This window comes from Xenopus tropicalis, chromosome 6, assembly GCF_000004195.4.
Source record: "Xenopus tropicalis strain Nigerian chromosome 6, UCB_Xtro_10.0, whole genome shotgun sequence".
Lineage (NCBI taxonomy): Eukaryota > Metazoa > Chordata > Amphibia > Anura > Pipidae > Xenopus > Xenopus tropicalis.
Genome location: NC_030682.2, coordinates 72,192,425 through 72,215,284, shown reverse-complemented (window position 1 = coordinate 72,215,284; position 22,860 = coordinate 72,192,425). Strand labels below are relative to the sequence as shown.

The following is a 22,860-nucleotide window of genomic DNA, read 5'->3' as shown; positions in this document are numbered from 1 at the left end:
AGTGTTGTACATAGAACCCCCAAAAAAATAAATGATATATATATATATTTATATATATATAGCAAATCCAGGGTGGCACTCTGCTTCAGCTCTTATCTTGGGTGCAAGGTAAATGATTTAAATATCCAAAAAAAGACCACCAACACCGAGTTATATTCCAAAAAGATCAATCGTGTATTAAAAACGTATGAACAGTCAAAAACTCCTCCAGCCTCTTAGCCATTCTCTCTCCTAGCACAGCTGAACCTCTTCCATTGAGGTGCAATCTGTTAAGGCTATATAGATTGTACCCCAAAGAGAAGTCTCTTAGAAACTCAAACCCTTCCTTCCTACACCAAGACTTTAGCCACACATTGAGCTCTCTTAATTCCCGCTGTCTCCCTAAACTTGCACGTGGCACTGGACCTTTCCTTAATGTTAGAGCTTAGATCCCTGAACTCACTTTTTAAGTTCATCCACCTACCATTCATTTTGTCATTAGTACCAATATGTACCAAGGCAGTTGGGTCATGCCCAGCCCCACCCAATAATTTGTCAACACGATCAACCGCATGCCGAACCCTGGCACCAGGAAGACAGCAAACTGTTCATTTGTAGCGCTCCAGACGACAGATTACACTGTCTACACTCCTAATAATTGAATCCCCTATAGCTGCAATCTGTTTAGGCTTAGCTCTGCTCTCTTCCCCACCACTACTAGAGAAACTGGTCTTCCGGCTCTTAGAGAGATCAGTCTCATTTAGAACCCCTAGTCCAGAGTTCATGCTCCCATCTTCTTCACACAATCTGGCAAATCTGTTGGAATGCACAAACCCCGGAGCAGCCCTTCCTTTTCCCCACACCAGATTTTCTAATTGTCACCCAGCTTACTGCCTCTCATCATCCTTCCACTGTTCTCCTCCCCGTAAACTATCTGACCCCGCTAGCTCCTGCTAGGCTCTAACACAAGTCTCTAAAGTGGCAATTCACTCACATCCACAACAGAGGTAAGTACATTGGAAGTGTTGTTCCAAAACTGCATACATACAGTATGGCTGACTGTGCAATGCGTCAGACCTTTAATCTTGCTGTCACTCATTCTGAATAAAGAGCTAAGGCAGCTCCTCAGCATAGAGGGATGAAATGTGCCATTTTACTGAAGCCATCCAGATAACTGTGTTGCCCTTGGAATGTAGTAATTCAACAATAAAATCTAAAAATAGTGAATCAAAGGATGAGAACTGGAAGAGGTTTCAATAACCCATAAGGGAGAGAGTGGTTTGGTTTGGAAGAGGCACAGACAGAGCAGGAAGCAACAAAGTCTTTGAGATCTTCTTAAAATAGAAGGCAACCAAACCAGACGATTTAGTAGCTGCAAAGTCTTTTTTACCCTAGGATGCCTGGCTTGTTTGGAACTGTGGGTCTGCTGTAGCATAGAATTTTGAAGCTCAGGAGGAGGCCATACCTATAGGAGTGTCAGAAAGTGCAGATGACTGTGTTGATTGAATCTGAGAGGCAAACTGTGTAAACAAAGAGGCAATAATCCTGCACAGGATAATTATTTTCATAGTGACAATCCTGCAGTATGAAGCATCTATATAGAGTGTCTGCCTTTCCATTCCTGGAGCCAGGGCGATAAGTAATGATAAAATTAAAGAAGAGTGCCCACTGAGCCTGCCGAAGGTCTAGCCTTTTCAGAGCCTGGATATATTCTAGATTTTTATGACTCGTCAGGATTGTAATAGGATGCCTTCAAAGAGGTGTCACCACTCATCTAAAGCTAACCTTACAGCTAGCAACTCTCCGTTTCCAATGTCATAGTTCTGTTCTGCAGGGGAAAACTTCTTAGAGAAGTAGGCACATGGATGTGATTTCCAGTCAGAGACTTGTCTTTGCGACAGAATGGGTCCTGCACCAATGTTGGATGCATCTACCTCATTGTAGAAGGGTTGAAGAGGGTCAAGATGTCTGAGGACCAGAGTGGAAGCAAAAGAGTCTTTTAATTATTTAAAAGTTTCTAGGGTAAAGCCAAGAAATCTCTGTATAGCCTTGATGCTGGAAGAAAGAGGCCAGTCCTGGATTGCAGAGACTTTTGAGTCCATTTCAAACCCTAGGGGATATCACATAGCCAAGGAAGGGAATCTTGGGGACTTCGAATATGCATATTTTTTTTTAGCTGATGACCATTGACTGTCCCAGAAGGTCTCGAAAGATGTTAAAAAAAATTCTTGGAAGACGCCAGGGGCATTGCAGAGCCCGAAGGGCGTTACTAGATATTCATAATGCCCATCTCTGGTGTTGAAGGCTCATCCCCCTCACAAATCCGTATCAAGTTGTCGGCCCCAAAAAGTCTTAATTTAAAGAAGACTTTTGCCCCTTTTAATTGATCGAACAGTTCATAAATGAGGGGGCAAGGGGTAACAGTTCTTTATGGTTATCTTAATGAGACCTCTGTAATCAGTACAGGGACGAAGACCACCATCCTTTTTTTCTAAGAAGAAGAATCCAGCCCCAGCAGGGGAGGTTGAAGGCCAAATGAACCCACGTTATAGGTTGTCTTGTATGTATTTATTCATGGCCTGGATCTCAGAGCTGGATAGGTATGGCCTCTGGGGGGCATGGTTCTACGAATGGGATAAATAGGTTAATCGTAGGAACAATGAGGGGGAAGAGTCTCAGCATATTTTTTTGCAGAAAACAATTGAAAAGTCCCTATATACATAAGGTAAAGCATGGAATTCAACAGAATGTTGAATGCTGGAGGAGAGCAGGCAATTCTCTAGCGGGAGATTCGACTATTGGGCCAATTAATGAGAGATTTATGTAACCAGAGCCAAGGTAACCCCAACACCACTAGAGCAAAAGGGCAACTGATGATAAGAAAGGATACTTTCTCCTTATGTAGAGCAAGGAGAGGTAGTTCCTCTGTAGTTTTAAAAAATGATTTCAGAAGTCAGGGGTCTGTAGTCAATCATGAACACCCGCAAGGGGGTGGCCATAAGAATACCAAGGGAATACCAAGATACTTGGCAAAGGCAGAAGCCCATGAAGTCCCCTCCTGCCCCAGAATCAAGAAAGGCTTGAGTGTCTGGTGAAAAGGCTGCCACATAGGCCTCATTGTTCCAGGCAGTTTCCACGCCCAGTGTCCGAAACTCAATTGCATGGTCCAGGTCAGGCAACTGCAGTGCTAGCCAATGCATATACATTTCCAATCAAAGAGTCCAGTAGGTCTCCAAGAAGGATTTTTTTTTTAAGGATGATTAGAGGTGAATTCTTCTCCAGGAGAGGATTTGCCCATTCTAGAGAGCGTTCAGATGCATAATATGAGGGTTGGAGTTCAAACTAGATTAGGCATTGAGTCACAAACCCCCTGCAAGCCTGAGGATCACCACTGTAGTGTGGGGGTGGAGGAATGCAGGGTTCCTTGGTAGAGAGCACAGATGGTAGATCAATCAGAAGAAACAATTAACAGCGCACCCAGAAGCTTACTATACTCAGACATTAAACTCAGGTCTCTTGTTTTAAATTTTTGCACCAAGAGCAATGACATCATGTGCCGCATCACTATGCAGCTCACCAACGCAATGCCATTGTGGCCATGGCCACCTCCATCTTTAAATTCCACGCGAAGCAGAGTGCTCCTAACTGGAGCACGCCTGACAAGTTATAGATTTAATTTTGACTGTCATAATAATATATAAAGGAAAGAGATAATATTTTTTAAATTAATCTACATTTTCTTTTATAATTTCAACAGGGCTTAACAATTAAGCCATTGGTGCAATGGTTAAAAGTGAAAAGAAGCGAGCACCGGGAAAGAAAACTTAATGAGAAGCTGCACAGCAGAGTAAGGATGCTTTTATATACTTTTCAGAAATAATGTGGCCCAGTACACATTAAGCAAAACAGATAGCAATGAAGTCTAACCCTTATGTAGCAAATAATGTATTTTTGTAATTTTTTTTCCAATAGGGTCCCACATGAAAATATTTCAAGGGGTCCTTTTTTCTAGTACTTTGGTAAAGAGGGTCTTATTTGTGAATAAAATAGTGGATAATGTGCCCCTACTGTAAATATAAAGAAATTATAAGTCACCAAGGAGTTACGTGACTTCCAATATCTTTATGAATTACAGTAGGGGGTACATTATTCATTATAATCTCAAATTAAATGTATATGGGTAAAATATGTAGTAAAATCAACTAAAAGCCTTATCACTTAGCTGCAGAAGAAGGTGGCATAGGGCATGTGTTTCAGTTAAGTAATAATGGCTAATAGTAAGCTTTTATCATATGCAAAACCCAGAGACCATAAGAGCTCTGTAAACAGCACTTCAGCCTTGCAATTAAATACTTAGTAATTCATATAGCCACTCCTTGCATTGTAATAATTACTGTATATTTAAAGGAACAGTAACACAAAAAATTAAAGTGTATAAAAGTAACTAAAATATAATGTGCTGCAGCCCTGCACTGGTAAAAGTTGTGTGTTTACTTCAGAAAGTCTACTATCATTTATATAAATAAGCTGCTATGTAGCCATGGAGGCAGCCATTCAAAGGAGAAAAGGCACAGGCACATAGCAGATAACAGATAAAACACAATTGGATTCTACAGAACTTATCTGTTACCTGCTATGTAACCTGTGCCTTTTCTCCTTTTTTCCAGCTTGAATGGCTGCCCCCATGGCTACACAGCAGCTTATTATATAAATTATAGTAGTGTTACTGTAGCAAACACCAGTTTTACCAGTGCAGGGCAACAGTGCATTATATTTTTATTAACTCAAATGCTTGCTTATTTATTAATATGAAAAATGTGTTCAAATAAAAAAAACTTGAATACAAACTCAAAAAAAATGGCTTGATTTTGCCTAGTACAATTCCCATTGACTTCTACATGAACTTGCAAGCTTTTAGTTGCTGAATTTTTGAATTTGGAATTTTGTTTGTTTTTTTACAGTTAATAAATAACAGACATTCCAGTTTTTGAACCATAACTCAAATCTTAGAGCAAAGAACTCAAATCGCGAAAAAAATGTTGATAAATTACCCCCTTAATGTGTGGGTAAATAAAGTTCCCAGAATTGTATTCCAAAAATACATAAAAATTATAAAATATTTAGCCAGTCAATGTAAGGAAAAGAGTTCAGGGTTACAGTTGCTGGTACCCTTTAGCAACTTGGCCTTTAAACAATAAGAAATTCTCCCTGTCTTAGTGTCTGCCTAGAGTAGGCCCCAGTTACACAGTGCTGCAGTGTAATAGGAGCTGCTGAGCTGATAGAGCTGGGCTGCAGCGTGCTCAGGACAAATTATAACCACAGCTAAATTAAGAACAACAACAGGTACTTGCTTAACGCTGTGGTAAAGCACACAGTTACTGCACTGCCAGGGGCTTAGACTGTATCAGAGTCAGAGCCAGTAAAAGCAGATTAGAAGCAAGATCAGAAGAAAGCCAAGTTGTATACAGAAGTTCACAGAAGCAATAAGTGGGTACTCAGATACTTAATCAAAGGAAGAAGGCCTAAGGGCTCTGGCACAAGGGGAGATTAGTCGCCCGCGAACAGGGAGTTTTGCAGCGGGCGACTAATCTCCCCGTGTGCCAGAGCCCAAAGTCATGAACAAAAAACATAAGAATTACACTAGCAACTTCAAAGAATTCATACAAGTACTCAAAGAAAACCTGTTTGCTTAGGCAACCAGACTGAGGGGGGCAGGGTCAATAAAAGGCCTTACTGTGATTGGAAGGCCAAAATACTAGGGATACACTAAATCTACTATTTTAGGATCAGGTCAAACCCCAAATCTTTTGTGAAAGATTTGGCCGAATACTAAACCAAATTCGAATTTGAATATGCAAATTAGGATGAGGAGGGGTTAAAGAGAAGCACACAGCAAAAAAATTTCAACTTCTGTGTTTATGTGACAAAAATTCACATGAGTTTAAGAATTTGGATTCAGTTTGGCCAGGGGCATTGATTTGGCCAAATCCTGCTGGAAAAAGGATCAACCTCTGCCAGCACTGGAAGAAACCCTAACAGCATAGATGGATTTTCACTAAGGCTAGGGGAGGCTAAGCCAAACCTGCTTGGCGCCTTGAAAAAAAAAACCTCACTCCGTTTCTGCACTATCCTGGAAATCCCCTCCTGTTCCTGCAAGACTGGTTGCGTCGCCGTTGCTAGGCAACCAACCCCGTAGTAGTGAGCGGGCATCGTCAGCCCCGGTATGTCAGGCAGTGCGTATACGTCAAAGCAGGACCAAAAGTGTAGACAGCACACGCTAAGCTCACTGCATAGGTGTGCCCATTGTCGCTACTACGGGGTTGGTTGCCTAGCAACGGCGAGGCAACCAGTCTCACAATGTGCATTGGTTTCCGTACCTTGGGGGTACTCCCTCTATGTCAGCGGCTCCTTTCTAGCACTAGGGGTGGTGTGAATGGTTGGGGCTTTTCATTTTGTACACATTTGAAATGAGTCAAAGTGACCAATTGTTTCCACTCCGGGAGGTCTCTTCATTTACATACCAATAAGCTCTGGAAACATTGTCCTTACATTCCTTGACTTTGATGCACTGTTTGTAGTGTGTTTTTTTGCTTTTTTATTTGTTTTCACAATTATTTGTTACATTCTGTGTTTGTTGGGGGTTGTCTAGCAACAACCTTGGCGCCCTTTTGTGTTTAAAAACGTGTGTAGTACTCTGAGATGTTACTGTCCCTGATGAAAGTTCCAGACAGGAACTGAAACGTCGGACTGAATAAAGCCTCAAATTTTCTTATGTAAACCTTTTGTGATTCTTCATGAAAAACTACCTACGAGTGCTGTCACTCTAACCTTGTGTATCTACATTTTCTGCACGGGCACCCAGGTATCATCTGTATTTTATGGTGTGCAGCTTTCCAGCAACTCGTTTTTATATTTATATATATATATATATATATATATATATATATATATATATAGCATGAAATAATCCATGGCCGGCACACCCTTAAAATTCCAAAAAATTTTTTATTGAAAACTCATTGTTTAAAAACCAACGTTTCGGTCCTCATTAGGACCTTTATCAATGAGGACCGAAACGTTGGTTTTTAAACAATGAGTTTTCAATAAAAAATTTTTTTGAATTTTAAGGGTGTGCCGGCCATGGATTATTTCATGCTAAATACTCAGATTTTGGCTGTGCACCCCACAGAATACTAAAAGCCTTGGAGTGCAGACACCATCAGGACTGATATATATATATATATATATATAGAAAATAATCATCTGTGGCCAGCACACCCTTCAATGTTTCATCAAAATTTTTTTATTGTAGATATATTGTTAAAACCAACGTTTCGGTCCTTATTAGGACCTTTCTCAAGGATAAAAAACAATAGTGCATCACATCACATCTAAATACCATTATACCCTAGCATGTGAAAATAGGTGCCCAATCCCCATTCTCTAACCATTATGCAATTAACCAATGTGGTTACTCGTGTACAAATTTGAATAGTCCAATGTGTGCCCATTATTTGTGCATGTGTATATCCATTCAAAAATATATATATCTCTTATTATATCATGACCTAAGTGATTCTGTAAAATCTCCAACAAAGTGCAATAATCGCATATCATAAATAATCGCATGATATAAAATATTTGTTATAAATAATTTGTTATAAATAATCAAAGTGTAATACCATAAAATACAATTATAAAATTATAAAGTGCAGTGTACATTCTCACCATACGGTGGTCACTAGTGCATCAGTGAGCTCAATTAGTGTCCATGTTAAAAAGTTCATTCATGAGATACCTGTAGAAAAAAATGCCTTTTTATAATACCATCTCAAAAATTGTATATCAATAAAATCATATATGACACATTCAAGAAATACTACAAAGTTATATACAGAACATATCTCTGATCAATATTTTGAAGCTTGCTAATCTATGTAAGAAAACAACTCAAATTTAAACTTCCATTTAAACCTTGAGGATACACGCAATTTAATTCACTGATCCAAAATGCCTCCCTCTTGAGAAGCCTTTTACCACTGTCGCCTCCCCTCGGATGTAGCTCAATCTGCTCTATCGGCATGCACCGAAAGGAGGAGGCATGGTGTTTTGCCTCAGCCCAGTGCTTAGCAACTGGTTGCTGGGCAATATCTTGCTTATGTTTCTCCATTTTTTTGATTTTAGTCGCCCACTCTGGATCTAGGGCGGCCCTAATGCTTGCTTGGTGCATGCCTATTCTTTCCTTTAATTGTCTGACAGTCTTGCCGCAGTATAGTAATCCGCATGGACATTTTATAATGTATACCACATTGGCCGATTCACATGTCATACGTTGCCTGATCCTATATGTTTTTCCAGTATGTGGATGTGTGAACTGCGTCCCCAATATTAGACAATTGCACATCACACACCCTGTGCACCTATATACACCGGGGCGTGGGCTTAGGAAATGTGTGTGACTTCGTGTTACATATTTATCTATATATAATATATATATAAATATATACAGTGAGGAACATAAGTATTTAAACACCCTGCGATTTTGCTAGTTCTCCCACTTAGAAATCATGGAGGGGTCTGACATTCACATTGTAGGTGCATTCCCACTGTGAGAGACAGCATTTAAAAAAACAATTCAGGAAATCACATTGTATGATTTTTAAAGAATATAAGTATTGCACTGCTAGACATAAGTATTTGAATACCTGGCAATCAGCAAGAATTCTGGCTCTCAAAGACCTGTTACTCTGCCTTTAAAAAGTCCACCTCTACTCCACTCATTAATCTAAATTAGTAGCACCTGTCTGAGCTCTTTAAAGACACCTGTCCACCCCACAGTCAGTCAGACTTCAATTACTACCATGGGCAAGACCAAAGAGCTGTCAAAAGACACCAAAATAGTAAAAATTGTGGACCTCCACAAGGCTGCAAAGGGCTACGGGGCAATTGTCAAGCAGCTTAGTGAAAATAGATCAACTGTTGGAGCAATTGTTAGAAAAGGGAAGAGGCTAAAGACAACTGTCAGTCTCCCTAGGACTGGGGCTCCATGCAAGATCTTACCAAGTGGGGTATTACTGATGATAAGAAAGGTGAGGAATCAGCCCAGAACTAAAAGGGAAGGAGCTGGTCAATGACATGATGAGAGCTGGGACCACAGTTTCAAATTTCACTGTCGGTAGAACACTACGTCGTCATGGTTTCAAATCATGCACTGCACGGAAGGTTCCCCTGCTCAAGTCATCACATGTCCGGGCCCGCCTGAAGTTTGCCAATGACCATATGGATGATCCAGAGGAGGCATGTGAGAAAGTCATGTGGTCAGATGAGACCAAAGTAGAACTTTTTGGTCTAAACTTCACTCGTCATGTTTGGAGGAAAAATAAGGATGAGTTGCATCCCAAGAACACCATCCCTACTGTGAAGCATGGGGGTGGTAACATCATGCTTTGGAGGTGCTTTTCTGCGAAGGACACAGGATGACTGCACTGTATTAAGGAGAGGATGCATGGGGCTATGTATTGGGAGATTTTGAGCAACAACTTCCTTCCCTCAGTCAGAGCATTGAAGATGGGTCATGGCTGGATCTTCCAACATTACAATGACCCGAAGCACACAGCCAGGATAACCAAGGAGTGGCTCCGTAAGAGGCATATCAAGGTTCTGGAGTGGCCTAGTCAGTCTCCAGACCTAAATCCAATAGAAAATCTTTAGAGGGAGCTGAAACTCTGTGTTGCTCAGCGACAGGTAGAGATGTAGCGAACCTCCCAAAAAAAGTTCGCAAACCTGTTCGCGAACTTCTGCCGAAAAGTGCGAACTTTGCGAACCCCACTTCAATGAGAAGGCGAACTTTGAAACCTAGAAAAGCCATTTATGGCCAGAAAACTGATTTTAAAGTTGTTTAAAGGGTGCCACGACCTGGACAGTGGCATGCCAGAGGGGGATCAAGGGCAAACATTTCTCTGAAAAATACGTTGTTGTAATCAGTAATCAGAAAATAAAAGCAAATAAAAAGGACTATTGGGTATGTATCTGCTGGCTCTGGGGTGAGAGGTCAAAATTTGGCTCCAGCTAAGGCGAACCCAAAATTGCGAACATCGCGAAAAGTTCGCGAACTTGCGAACACCCGATTTTCGTGCGAATTAGTTCGCCGGCGAACAGTTCGCTACATCTCTAGCGACAGCCCCAAATCTGACAGATCTATAGGAGATCTGTGTGGAGGAGTGGGCCAAAATCCCTGTTGCAGTGTGTGTGAACTACAGGAAACGTTTGACCTCTGTAATTGCAAACAAAGGCTTCTGTACCAAATATTAACACTGATTTTCTCAGATGTTCAAATACTTATGTGCAGCAGTGCAATACAAATACATTCTTTAAAAATCATACAATGTGATTTCCTGAATTTTATTTTTAAATGCTGTCTCTCACAGTGGGAATGCACCTACAATGTGAATTTCAGACCCCTCCATGCTTTCTAAGTGGGAGAACTTGCAAAATCACAGAGTGTTCAAATACTTATTGTAAGGCGTACCGGGCGCCAGTCCCCGGTCTCTTCCTGTGCAGCGCGCTCCTGCACGCACCCCTCTCCGGCGCGTCCCGACGCACATTGGCAAGAAGCGCTCGCATGCGCAGTAGCTTTATAATCTCCCGGCGCTGCGCGATGACGTCAACGGACGTGCTGGCGTCACTTTGCCACCAAATTCAAACTTTAAAAGTGTTTCCTTGCCCAAGCTGGTTCTGTATTCCTGGTGCCTTGCTAAGCTGTTTTTGTGTTTGATTATCCGCTTGTCTTCTGATATACGATCCTTGCTGCCTGCCACTGACCCTTGCCTGACCTTGACTCTGATTTCGTCTAATCATTTTGTACTGCGTTTTGGAGAATAACCTTGGCCATATGTAGGATCTCTGTCTATCCCGCCGCAGAAAGTCCGGGACCCCAAAAGGGCGTCGGTGAACACCGGGGTCGGCAGGGCTCTCCTGCTGTACCTAAGGGGTTATTCCAGGCAGTTTCCGGGCTCCTAAGTATACAGACTGTAACAGTTAGCTTGGGCCAACATGGAGCCCTCTCACACAGCCGCTACTGGTTCCTTGGAGAATGTCCTGGAAGCACTTCTCAAGCGTCTGGAGTTCCAGGAGGCTCAACAAGCTCATCTCTCCCAGTCCCTTCAACTTTTTGCCCCCCGTCTGGATGCCCTCCAAGGAGCGCAAGGTGCTTCTGCTCTGTCACCTCCGGATTCCGCCCCAGTGATCCCACCACCTGTGGCACAGTATTCAGAGCCAAAGATTCCTGCTCCTATGCACTATGTGGGGGATCCTGAGGTTTGTCGAGGTCAAGTTTCCCCTCTGAGAAATCCAAGGTGGCATACATAATTGCATTGCTACAGGGTAAAGCACTGGCCTGGGCATCCCCTCTGTGGGAACAAGACGATCCTTTGGTCCACAACTCCTCGGCTTTTATTTCTACATTTCAAGAGATCTTTGATGCCCCTGGCCGGAAGATCAATGCTTCTACCCGCCTTCTGAAGATCACTTGGGGCGCTATGTCTGCTGCGGAATATGCCATTGATTTCCGTACCTTGGCGGCTGAATTTTCTTGGAACAATGAGGCCCTGGTCGCAGCCTTCTGGCAAGGTCTGAATGAAGGCATCAAGGATGAATTGGCCGCTAGAGATTTGCCTACACAGTTTGAGCAGTTGGTGTCTCTCGTCATCCGCATTGACTCCAGAATCAAGGAGAGACAGTCCCAGAAGTCACGGGTCCGCAGGTCACCAGCTTCTTCAGTGCTGCTTCCTGAATCTTCTTCTACCCCGAGTCTTCAAGCTGAGGAGCCCATGCAGCTAGGGGCCACTCGTTTGTCTCCAGAGGAGAGAACCCGAAGAAGGTCTGCAGGTCTCTGCTTCTATTGCAGTCAGAGTGGTCATCTACTTAAAGCCTGTCCCATAAAACCTCAACGTCAGGGAAACGCTCCCGCCTAGGTTCGAGTGGGGAGTCTCTCCTAGGCAGAATTGTTTCACTCCCAGACTCGCAAGCTTCTAGAGTTTTTGTCCCTGCTACTCTGTCTTTTGGCTCTAAGTCCTTCCTTTGTCAAGCATTCCTGGACTCCGGGGCAGCAGGAAACTTCATAGATTCTTCCTTCGTCAAGAAGTGTCGCTTCCCTGTAGTGACTCTCCAGGTGCCACTCTCTGCTCAAGCGGTCGATCCGGTATCTCCTGGGTTATTAACTTCCTCCACGTGCTGCTGCAACTACGGGTGGGTTGGTTACACTCGGAAGAGATTTCTTTTCTAATTATTGAGTGTCCTAATACCCCACTTACCCTCGGTCTCCCGTGGCTCAGACTACACAATCTATGCCACTAGTGACCTCACTGCTTGGGGTTCCTCCTGCCGTTCTAAGTGTTTGCCAGTTCCAGTCGTGCCTCTCCATGTCTCGTCTGTCGTGCCTGATCCTTCTCCTTTGCCTAAATGCTATTCTAACTTCTGTGATGTTTTTTAAAGAAGAAGGCTGAGACTCTCCCGCCGCATAGGCCTTATGATTGCCCTGTTGAACTGGTTCCTGGCACTATGCCTCTGAGTGGCAGAACGTATCCATTATCTGTTCCGGAGACTCAGGCCATGAAAGAATATATCCAGGAGAATCTCTCCAGGGGCTTCCTCAGAAAATATAGTTCTCCTGCGGCTGCTGGCTTTTTCTTTGTCCAAAAGAAGGATGGGAGTCTCAGACCATGCAGGTCCATACCTGGGTCTCAATAAGATTACTGTCAAGGACCGTTATCCACTTCCTTTAATTCCTGAGCTCTTTGACAGATTAAAGAACGCAAAGGTCTTCTCCAAACTTGATCTTCGAGGTGCTTACAACTTGATCCGCATCCACCAGGGGGATTAGTGGAAAACTGCATTTAATACCTGTGATGGCCACTACGAGTATTTAGTCATGCCCTTTGGCCTATGCAATGCTCCCGCTGTCTTCCAAGACTTCATTAATTACATCTTTCGTGATATGTTGCAATCATGTGTTGTGGTTTACCTTGACGACATTCTGGTGTTCTCTTCTTCATTGACGGAACACATTCCTCAAGTCAAATCAGTGCTACAACGTCTCAGAGAGAATAATCTCTACGCTAAGCTGGAAAAGTGTGAGTTCCATAAGTCTAAAATCTCCTTCCTTAGGTATATTGTCTCCTCCTCCGACTTTGAGATGGATCCTGCCAAGGTTTCTGCTGTGACTGAGTGGCCTACCCCTGTAGGCCTAAAGGCCTTCAACGTTTTCTGGGTTTTGCCAACTTTAACAGAAGGTTTATTAGAAATTTTTCCCAGATCGTGGCCCCCATCACAGTTCTCACTCGCAAGGACTCCAAGTCACTTTGGTCTCCTATGGCCCAAGAGGCCTTTGAATCTCTAAAGTCGGCTTTCATCTCTGCTCCGGTCTTGATCCATCCAGATACGTCTCGTCCATTTACCTTGGAGGTTGACGCTTCTGATAGTAGGGTAGGTGCTATTTTATCTCAGCGATTTGATTTTCAAGGTCCTCTTCACCCCTGTGCCTTTTTCTCCCAGAAGTTATCTTCTGCCGAAAGAAATTATGATATTGGTAACCGCGAATTATTGGCCATTAAATTGGCCTTGGAGGAATGGCATCATCTCCTAGAAGGTGCTTTACAGCCCGTTACAATTCTTACTGACCATAAGAACCTAGAATATATTTCTTCTGCCAAAAGACTGAACCCACGACAAGCCACATGAGCATTATTTTTTTCTAGGTTCAACTTATCTCTTACAGACCTGGGTCCAAGAACGTCAAAGCTGATGCCCTGTCCAGATCCCTGTCTCCGGAAGAGGCTCCTTCAGTTCCTCCTTGTCCTATCATTCCTCCTGAATGACTGGTGGCTCCTGTGTGTTTAGCTCTGTCAGCTACTAAGAATACGCCAAAGTGCCCGTCTGGTAAGACTTTCGTCCCTCAGGCTAAGGTTTCTTTGATCCTCTGGTAGGGTCATTCCTCTAAGATTGCTGGCCACCCAGGGGTTAAGAAAACACAATCTAATTTCCAGATACTTTTGGTGGCCTTCTCTTGTTCAAGATGTTTCCCAGTATGTTTCCGCATGTTCTGTCTGTGCCCTGTGGTCTCCTTCATCCACTGCCTGTTCCAAGCCAACCCTGGACAGATATATCGATGGACTTCAGCAGAATTTACTACAATCCTGCTAGTCGTAGATCGATTTTCCAAAATGGCCCACTTCACTCCTCTTAGGAAGCTTCCGTCTGCAGCTCTCCTGGCAAGTATCTCCATTAAAGAGATTTTCTGTCTTCATGGTTTCCTGTCATCCATTGTATCTGATTGTGGGGTCCAATTTGTCTCCCGCTTTTGGTGGTCCTTTTGCAAATTGTTAGGAATTGGGCTAAACTTTTCTTCAGCATACCATCCTCAAAGTAATGGTCAAACTGAATGAACCAACCAAGTCCTCGAATAGTTTCTTTGTTATTTTATCTCTCAAAACCATGATAATTGGGCTGAATTTGCTCATAATAATCTGCAACATGAAGCGTTAGGTTCTTCTCCATTTGTTTGTGTTTATGGACGGAATCCTCTGTCCCTACCTCCTTCTGTACTCAAGGTGGATGTGCTAGTTCATGCCGTTCATGATTTCAAGTCCATTTGGTCGTCTGCTCATCCAGCTTTGGTGAAAGCATCTCTCCGTCAAAGGAAGGCAGCAGATAAACATCGTAGACCTGCCCCTTGTTTCGCAGTTGGAGATTTCGTCTGGCTGTCTTCTAAGAATATCAAGCTACGTGTCCCTTGCCCTAAGTTGGGTCCTCGTTACATTGGTCCTTTCAAAGTCAAGGAGGTCATCAATCCTGTTTGTGTTAAGCTCGAGCTCCCTCCCAGTTTGAATATTTCGAACTCCTTCCATGTCTCCCTCCTCAAACCTGTGGTTTGTAATGCCTTTTCTTCTGCTTCTCCTCCCCCTACTCCGGTTTTGGTCGATGGGCATTAAGAATTTGAGGTCCAGGAGATTGTAGATTCCCGCAAGATTAGAGGTAATGTTCAATACCTTATTCACTGGAGGGGGTTTGGTCCTGAGGAGAGATGTTCAGCGGGTGGCAGCTAAAGATACTCATGCTCCACGCTTGGTAAAGCTTTTCCACAAAAATTTTCCCGGGAAACCTTGGGAGCCCCCAGTGGGTGCTCTTGAGAGGGGGGGTGCTGTAAGGAGTACCGGGAGACCGGCGCGCATCCCTAACTTCAGGCGCGTCCCCGGTCTCCTCCTGTGCAGCGCGCTCCTGTGTGCACCCCTCTCCGGCGCGTCCCAACGCGCATTGGCAAGAAGCACGCACGCGCATGCGCAGTAGCTTTATAATCTCCTGGCGCTGTGCAATGACGTCAACGGACGTGCTGATGTCACTTTGGCAGCAAATTCAAACTTTAAAAATGGTTTGTTTATTTTAAACGTCAATCTAACATTTCGGCTGCTGACGTTTAAAATAAACTAACCATTTTTTCTCCATTAAGTCCTGTGAGTGCAGCATTTATTTATTTTGCTTGCTGGATTCTTGTTTCTAATACTGCACCCAGGCCAACATTGCTCTGGACTTATATATATATATATATTGTGAGAGATGCAATAGAAAAGATCATTGTTTGGTGTGTTTTCCACCAGTGTTAATGGTGAAATACAAATAGCACCAGGTAAAATGCCTGGTTTTGCAGCAGGTGATGCTGGGTTTATGTTACTGGCTTAGGAAAAGCCAAATTAAAAGGTCCCTGGAGTGAATGGAGGGAGAGTAGGAAAGACCCTCCATTCCATACTCCACTTAGTATTTTCATTTGGCCAGCTGTAGGGAGCTGCTTGATTAGGCTGCAGGTGAGCAACCAATAAAAGGGCTGTGTGATTACACAGGAGAGAGAGAGTTGGAGGTTAAACCTTGACTGAGTGAAGGTCACTCTCAGAGCAGGGCACAGGGGAGGAGGGCTGCCTGTGTTAGGAACTCCCAGAGGAGCTGGGGGTGCCTCCTGCCACTGCAGGGAGCAGAGGGAGTTATGACCAGATGGATGAGTGCTGAGAGGAGTCAGCTAGGCTTAATGTGAAGCCTGAGTGTTCCAGAGTGTGGAAGTAACCCTGGAAGGTGAGAGCCCTGAAGGAGGGACATATCATAACACTGAATTGTTTATGAACTGTCTTATGTTTCTGTTGGGAAGAATTGGCCCTAAATAAACCTGTGTTTGGCCTGAAGATGTGAATTCCCTGTCTCTATGCTCCAGATCCTCTGCATGCCTGCGTACCATTGCTAATTCCCCCAAAATTGCGTGTACAGGCAGTCAGCATGTCACAATATATATATACAAAATCAAAATATAGATGCACACCAGGTAGTTTTAGTAAGAAAAAAACTCAACTTTTAATTAGCATCATTAAATGAAAACAGGCCGACGTTTCTGTCCCCATCTCGGATCTTTCTCAAGACACAGTTTTCAGTTAATAACAATAAATATATACATACTTAAAAGCAAAGACTCACCAATCACTGTGCAACATCCACCTAGGTTGTGACATCAGCAGACCCACCCACCTGATTAACAGAAGGAAGGCCTGCCACCACAGGTGTGGAGTAAGTGTTAATTTAAAAGAGAAAGAGGCAGAGCACATTATAGCCAAACATTCACCAAATATTACCATGTTGCTAAGAAAACATCCTTATGTAAATATTCTTTTTATCTCTGGTTTAAAAAACATGAGAGTGAACATTATTCATTCAGACCATACGGTGACAATGTATTTAATTTTTTAATCCAGAAGACTTCTCTCTGGAGTAGTATTTTAGCACGTGCACATGGAGCAGGAAAAACAATAGCTTATGTGAAAGCAGTTAAAAAGTGCAGTGCTGGCTCCTTCTGAAAGCTCAGAATCAGGCACAATGCACTGAAATGGCTGCCTACACACCAATATTACAACAACAACAACAACAAAAATTTGTTAGTTCAAAAATACAATTTTAACCCTTTAAGTGCCACAGGACATAGAATCTACGCCCTGTGTATAAAAGTACCTAAGTGCCACAGGACGCCACCGCGTTCAGGCAGCTGCCTCTCCTGCGTCTCTCCAGATTCTTCTGGCCAGGTAAGTGCCAAATACACACACAATCACACACTTATTACACTAATACACACTTATGCTTACACTTACACACACATGTAACCTCTATTTCAGCTGCCTTCCTGGACTAGTACCAGTAGAACATGGGTTACACTGTACTCTCTTACCCAGAATGGGCCTTCGCTAAGTGGAAGAGGAAGGTGAGGGTGTTGTACAACTACACCTCTCTTGCTGCTATGCAGAAAAATGAAGACAGAGGGCGCCAGAGGTTCTTGCAAATAACAAAGTAATAAGTGTTTATTGAACATCCACAGGGTTTTCTCACAATACAGCTTCAGAGGCCAGTGGTACAGGCAACACATACTGAGTGTATATACAGACTGACACTCCCCTACGGGCAGACTTGCAGGACTCTCACTTCACCTCTGCAACACACCCCATAGTGGATCCCTCAGGGAATTCTCTATCCTGATTCCCTATCCACTATACACTACATGCAATGTGGACTGGGAGAGATATCTCCAAAAAAACTGCAAATCCTATACAGGAGCTCAGTACTGCTCATTCTAGCTCAACCCTAACTGCCTTATACTCCTAGAGTGTATTATAAAGGGAGCTACACCTGCCACTATCTAATGCCTCATTCACGGGGCCCTATTCCCCGACTTCACTGGGCCTGGGCCCATGCCCTAGGCTCACAGCACACATCCACCTTGTTCCTCAGGTGGAAGCAAACAGGAAGATGCCACTCCTCTTCCAGCACTATACCAAAGTGAGGCAGGATGTGGTAACCAGACCTTCTAACCAATGGAACACATGTTAATGAACTCACTTAGATACATTCCCTTCTGCCCAGCAACTAAGGGGACTGAACCTGTAGGGATTTAAAGCCATAGGGGCCATTTAACCCTATGGGTCCCTACACACACATACATTTTTTGGGGGGTTGGGGGTTTCACACATTCACAGCACTTACAGCACTCACACATACTTGCACACACACACACATGCACACAAAACACATTTTACCTAGTAAACACACACACTTATACACACTTATGTAATTTTGTATTTTTTTTTTCTTTTTATCGCATCGTTTTTATTCTTGCCTGAAAAAAATGTTTTATTGCCATTGCGGATAGCGTATTTGCTAACCGCACTGCACAATACCTTTTGTGTATTATTTTGGTGTTTCTACAACATTTATTTTGATTTTGGTGCATTTTTGGGTATTTTATTGCATTCTCAGGTATGCATAGTTGTTGTTCGCTTGACTTTGTCTGTAAAACTTATTTGTCCAAGCCAAAATACTCAAACTGTTATTCTGACCGCTGATATTATTAGGCAAAAATTTTTTTTTTGATTTTAGTGATTTTTTTTTATTTTTATCAATTTTATTGCATTTCACATTGTTCTTTGTTACTTGTCTTTGCACATAGACATTTTTTCTGCTGTATTTCAATTTGGCATCCTCTGTACCCCACATAGTTTGGTAAATCTATGCATATAGGGCATAAAACTGTTCAGTAAACCCCTGGCGTTCACATTTAGAATGTTTTATGTTGATACGTTACAAAATGTGGGGGTACATAATGTGGTAAAATGCAGGCTTTGTGACGATTTTCAGAAATGTCATAAAAACCATTCTGTTTAGCATAGCTTTGTAGTTTGGTAGTTTGCAGTAGAGAGGTGTATTTACCCATTTTTGTTTTGTCAGAATGTGTACTTTCAGAAAATATATGGTTTTCTAGGGTCTCCGTACTGTTAAGGGGTCTTATGGCACATAATGCACATGCCGGTAGCTTATATTTCAGCGTATACACTTTGTATGCACTAACTTCCTTTTGGGGTCTCTAAATGCCAGATACATTGGTGATCCTATGCACAATGGGCATCAAACTGTTTATTGGACCCTTGGCTTTCATATTTAGGGTGTGTTTTCTTGGTACCTAATGTTATGTGGGAGATAAGATGCTTGAAAGCAGAAGATTTGATGTGATTTTCAGGTATATCATCAAAACTGGCAATTTTGGGAAAGCATTGCGACTCTGTAGTTTGGAGTAGAAAGACATGTGTATCAATTTTGAATTTTCCCAAATGTGTACTTTCCAAAAATATATGGTTTTGGGGGGCCAATGTATTTTTTTGTGTTTTTACCCCACAGAAAATGCAGTAAACGTGTTTAATTTTCAGTAGCTAATAAATTATTCAAATTGCAGTCGCCAAAGTCAATCACACATCCTTTAAAAGGAGATGATTAATTGAAAGTATTAAAACTGCCACTCAAATTAAAGTGCACTTAAATATGGAGTGTTAGAGTTGTGTGAACAGAAACCAAGTCTGGGGATACTGAGCAGAGTACTTCATTTATTGCCCACTGGTTGACAAACTCAGTTAACCGACCAGCAGACACCGCCTGAGTGTACTCCACTCTGATGCGGGAACGCACCAGCACCCGAAACAATACCTCTGCTGACAGAGGGTTGCCACCTTCCAAATGCTGCTTCCTGGACTTATAAATGGCTAGTTTGGCCAAAGCCAGGAGCAAATTGGAGAGAAGGTCTTTTCCTCGATTGTCCCGGGACACTGGGTGTCCAAAAATAAAAACATGAGGGGAAAAGTGTAACCAGAACTGTAGGTGGAGTTTCCTCAAAAGAGCTAAAAGAGGTTGCAGTCTGGCACATGAAAAGTAAATATGAAACAGGGACTCCCCTTTGCCACAGAATGTACAAGCAGCCGGGGAGTCTGTAAAATGATCCAAGTACTCTCCTGTGCTCAGTGCACCATGGAGCACCCTCCAACCCTCCAGATGGTATCACAGCGGGAGACGAGGGCAAGGAAGTGTACGGTGTGGAGCATGAGAGAGTACAGTAGTTTTTTTGGCATGTCACAAAAGCGTGTCAAGGTAAAATTCTCCAACTGGCTCAGGTTGGGGGGATTGACGGATCTTAGGTGCTATTCTTATGGCTGGAGGTGGGGCATTCCAAGGGGAATCTGGCTCTCCAGCATGTAAAACCTCATCAATGAAGGTGTGAGAGCCAGAGGAGATGGTGTCCTTGGTCTCCTTGATTAGATGGTTTGGAACTCTGGTGGTGTGCAATTCCACGCACTGCATAAATTCCTGAATTTGCACCCAATTCTATTCTCAAAATCCAGGAGATCCCCAACTCTGTTTAACTGAGCCCGGCAAAGGCGGCGGCGGATGCTTGTGGATTCTAACATCCTAGTCTTTAAAGACGGATTGTAAAGTAAGGGCTCAGTTAGAATGTCCTCCCCTTTAAAAACTCCTTCCCTTAACACGGAGACCATGCTCCAGGTTTTAAGAGTCTCTTGGTAGTATGCCGGTAATGGTGAGAGGATTTTTAAGAACCCTTCAGGTTCGATGGCAAATAATTTTCGGTTATACCCCATGTTGCGTACCATGTGATAAAAGCTGGATGCCAGAGGACACCATTGTGGAGCAGGGTCTGCGTAAAGGTATCTCTGTATCTGTTGGAGATGGAAAGTGTGCACTTGGGAGCATATGGACACAACTCCCTGCCCACCCTCTCTCAAGGGAAGGCTTGAAAATCTGCAGATACCCATTGCTTTCCCATCCAGAGAAAGTCCAGTAACCTTTTCTGGATCTTAGCAATGAATTCTTGAGTTGGGCTAAGGCACACCAGCTGGTACAAGAGCTGGAGAGGCCACAAGTTGGTTGATCACCAATGCCCTCCCCCTCAAAGAAAGCACTTTAGCAAGACCCTTCCATTTTCCAAGACGGATGAGGACACGCTCCTCAATTTCACTGAAATTCAGTGAGACAGGGCACTCCTCAGCTGACAGATAGACTCCTAAATATTTGATGACCTTGGTCTCCCATGGGATGTCTTGAAAAGCAGGAGGCAGATTGCCTACTTCTAGAGGACCTTCCAGAAGGCCTGAACTTTTGGCCCAGTTGATCCGAGCAGATGAGGCAGCAGCGTAGATCTCTTGGCACTCTTGTGCCCGCTCAAGATCAGATAGGTCTTGGGGCACAAGGATTACATCATCTGCATAGGCTGAAAGAACCACTTTCATATCTGGTTCTTTGAGCACCAACCCATAAGATACAGGAAGGGTTCAATGGCCAGTGCATACAGTTGTCCTGACAAGGGGCATCCTTGCTGAACTCCTCGCCCAAAGGTCAGAGGTGCAGTTAAAGACAACTGATTTTTACCAGACACTGTGCAGAGGTGTACAGCGTTTTCCATAGGCTTGCAGAGTACCTAAGAGGTATTGGTGATCCACCCTGTCAAATGCCTTCTCAGCAAATCTCGGACCAGAAAAACATTATCAAAAATTGTCTGGCCGGGGACTGTGTATGACTCATCTGGATGAATCACCTCTGCCAGAACAGACTTGAGTCTGAGTGAGATAGCTTTGGCTACAATCTTATAGTCTGTGCTGAGCAAGGAGACTGGGCGCCAGTTCTTAATAAGACGGAGATCCCCCTTCTTAGGTAGCAGTGACAACACTGCCCGACAGCATGAAAGGGGCATCTCACCTGTCTCAAAGGCTTCAGTTAGGACCCTTTGGAAATCAGGTCCCAGAGTATCCCAGAAAAACTGAAAGAACTCTATGGTTAGTCCATCTAGCCCTGGAGATTTATTGTGGGGAATTAAACTGCGTGCTTGAGAGAGCTCATCTAGAGTGATAGGTTTCTCCAATCTCTCTCTTCTCCTCTTGCTGACTACTGGAAGCCCTTCCCATAGTTCCTTGCAGGCATCTGGAGAGATAGGATCCGGAGAAAAAGGGTTTCGATAGAAGGACCAAGCTCTGTCCCGCATAGCCTCTGGGTCCTCAAGGGGGGTGCCATCTTCATCAAGGAAGCATGTGATTTGTTTTTGGTTTCCCTTCTTCTTCTTCAGAGCACAGAAGAAGCGCGAGCCACAATCTAAGTCACACAGTAACTGCATGCGGCTTCGTACATAGGCACCACGAGCCTGACGCTGTTCTATGTTCTATGACGCAGAGTCTCCTTCTTTTCTAGGTATTCCCACTGCAGGTTTTGGTCTTCACATCCCAACAGCTTTTGCTCAAGATCAAGCACCTCCTCATTCAATTCCTCAATCTCTGCATTGCGCTGCCTGCTCACACTCTTGGTATACTCTTGACACAAGAGTTTTAGGTGAACCTTGCCTATGTCCCACCACTGACTCAAAGTGGCAAATTCATCCTGAAAACCCCTCCAGTACATCCATATTTCTCAGACCAACTTTGCAAACCCCTCATCCTCCAATAAACTGTTATTAAAGTGCCAATAAGGAGCTTTGGCCAGTGATGGTGCATCTGCCACTACCACAATTTTTTTATAGAAACTGCTAAATTCAGTAAAGCATTACCGTTTGGTGCTTAGGAGTTGGAAGACATAGTTACCCATTTCGGATTCGTCAGAATGTGTACTTTTCAAAAATATATGGTTTCCTGGGGTAAACCTAATGTTCCAGGATTTTTGGTTTTGGAATCTAAAGTATGCCATATTCTGCTGTAATGCTTTGAAAATTTGGTAATTTACTGCTGGGAGTTTTTGATCTATAGAAGTCAGAAATTTCTATAAATCTATACATATCAGGTATTGGCACGTTTGGGAGACATGAGGCTTTCCAAATCATGTGCACATGTATATACAAACTCACAAAAACGTTTTTTACATTTTTTTTTCATTTTACTTCTTTTTTTTCCCCCCTAAAAACTGTTTATGTTGACAGTGTGACTATTGGATCAGATATTCTGACCACTAATTATGCTGTCATGTGACTTATTTTGTTGTTTCATT

General features: G+C 43.2%; 1 protein-coding gene across 1 annotated transcript in view; it reads left to right on the top strand.

Annotated features, from left to right (window-relative positions):
• slc9a3 (solute carrier family 9 member A3) overlaps positions 1–22,860 on the top strand; it is a 250,521-nt gene that overhangs the window by 120,383 nt on the left and 107,278 nt on the right. Inside the window, exon 8 of the mRNA XM_031903807.1 lies at positions 3,737–3,826. Coding sequence (XP_031759667.1) covers positions 3,737–3,826 — 90 coding nt within the window. The remainder of the gene's footprint in view (positions 1–3,736; positions 3,827–22,860) is intronic.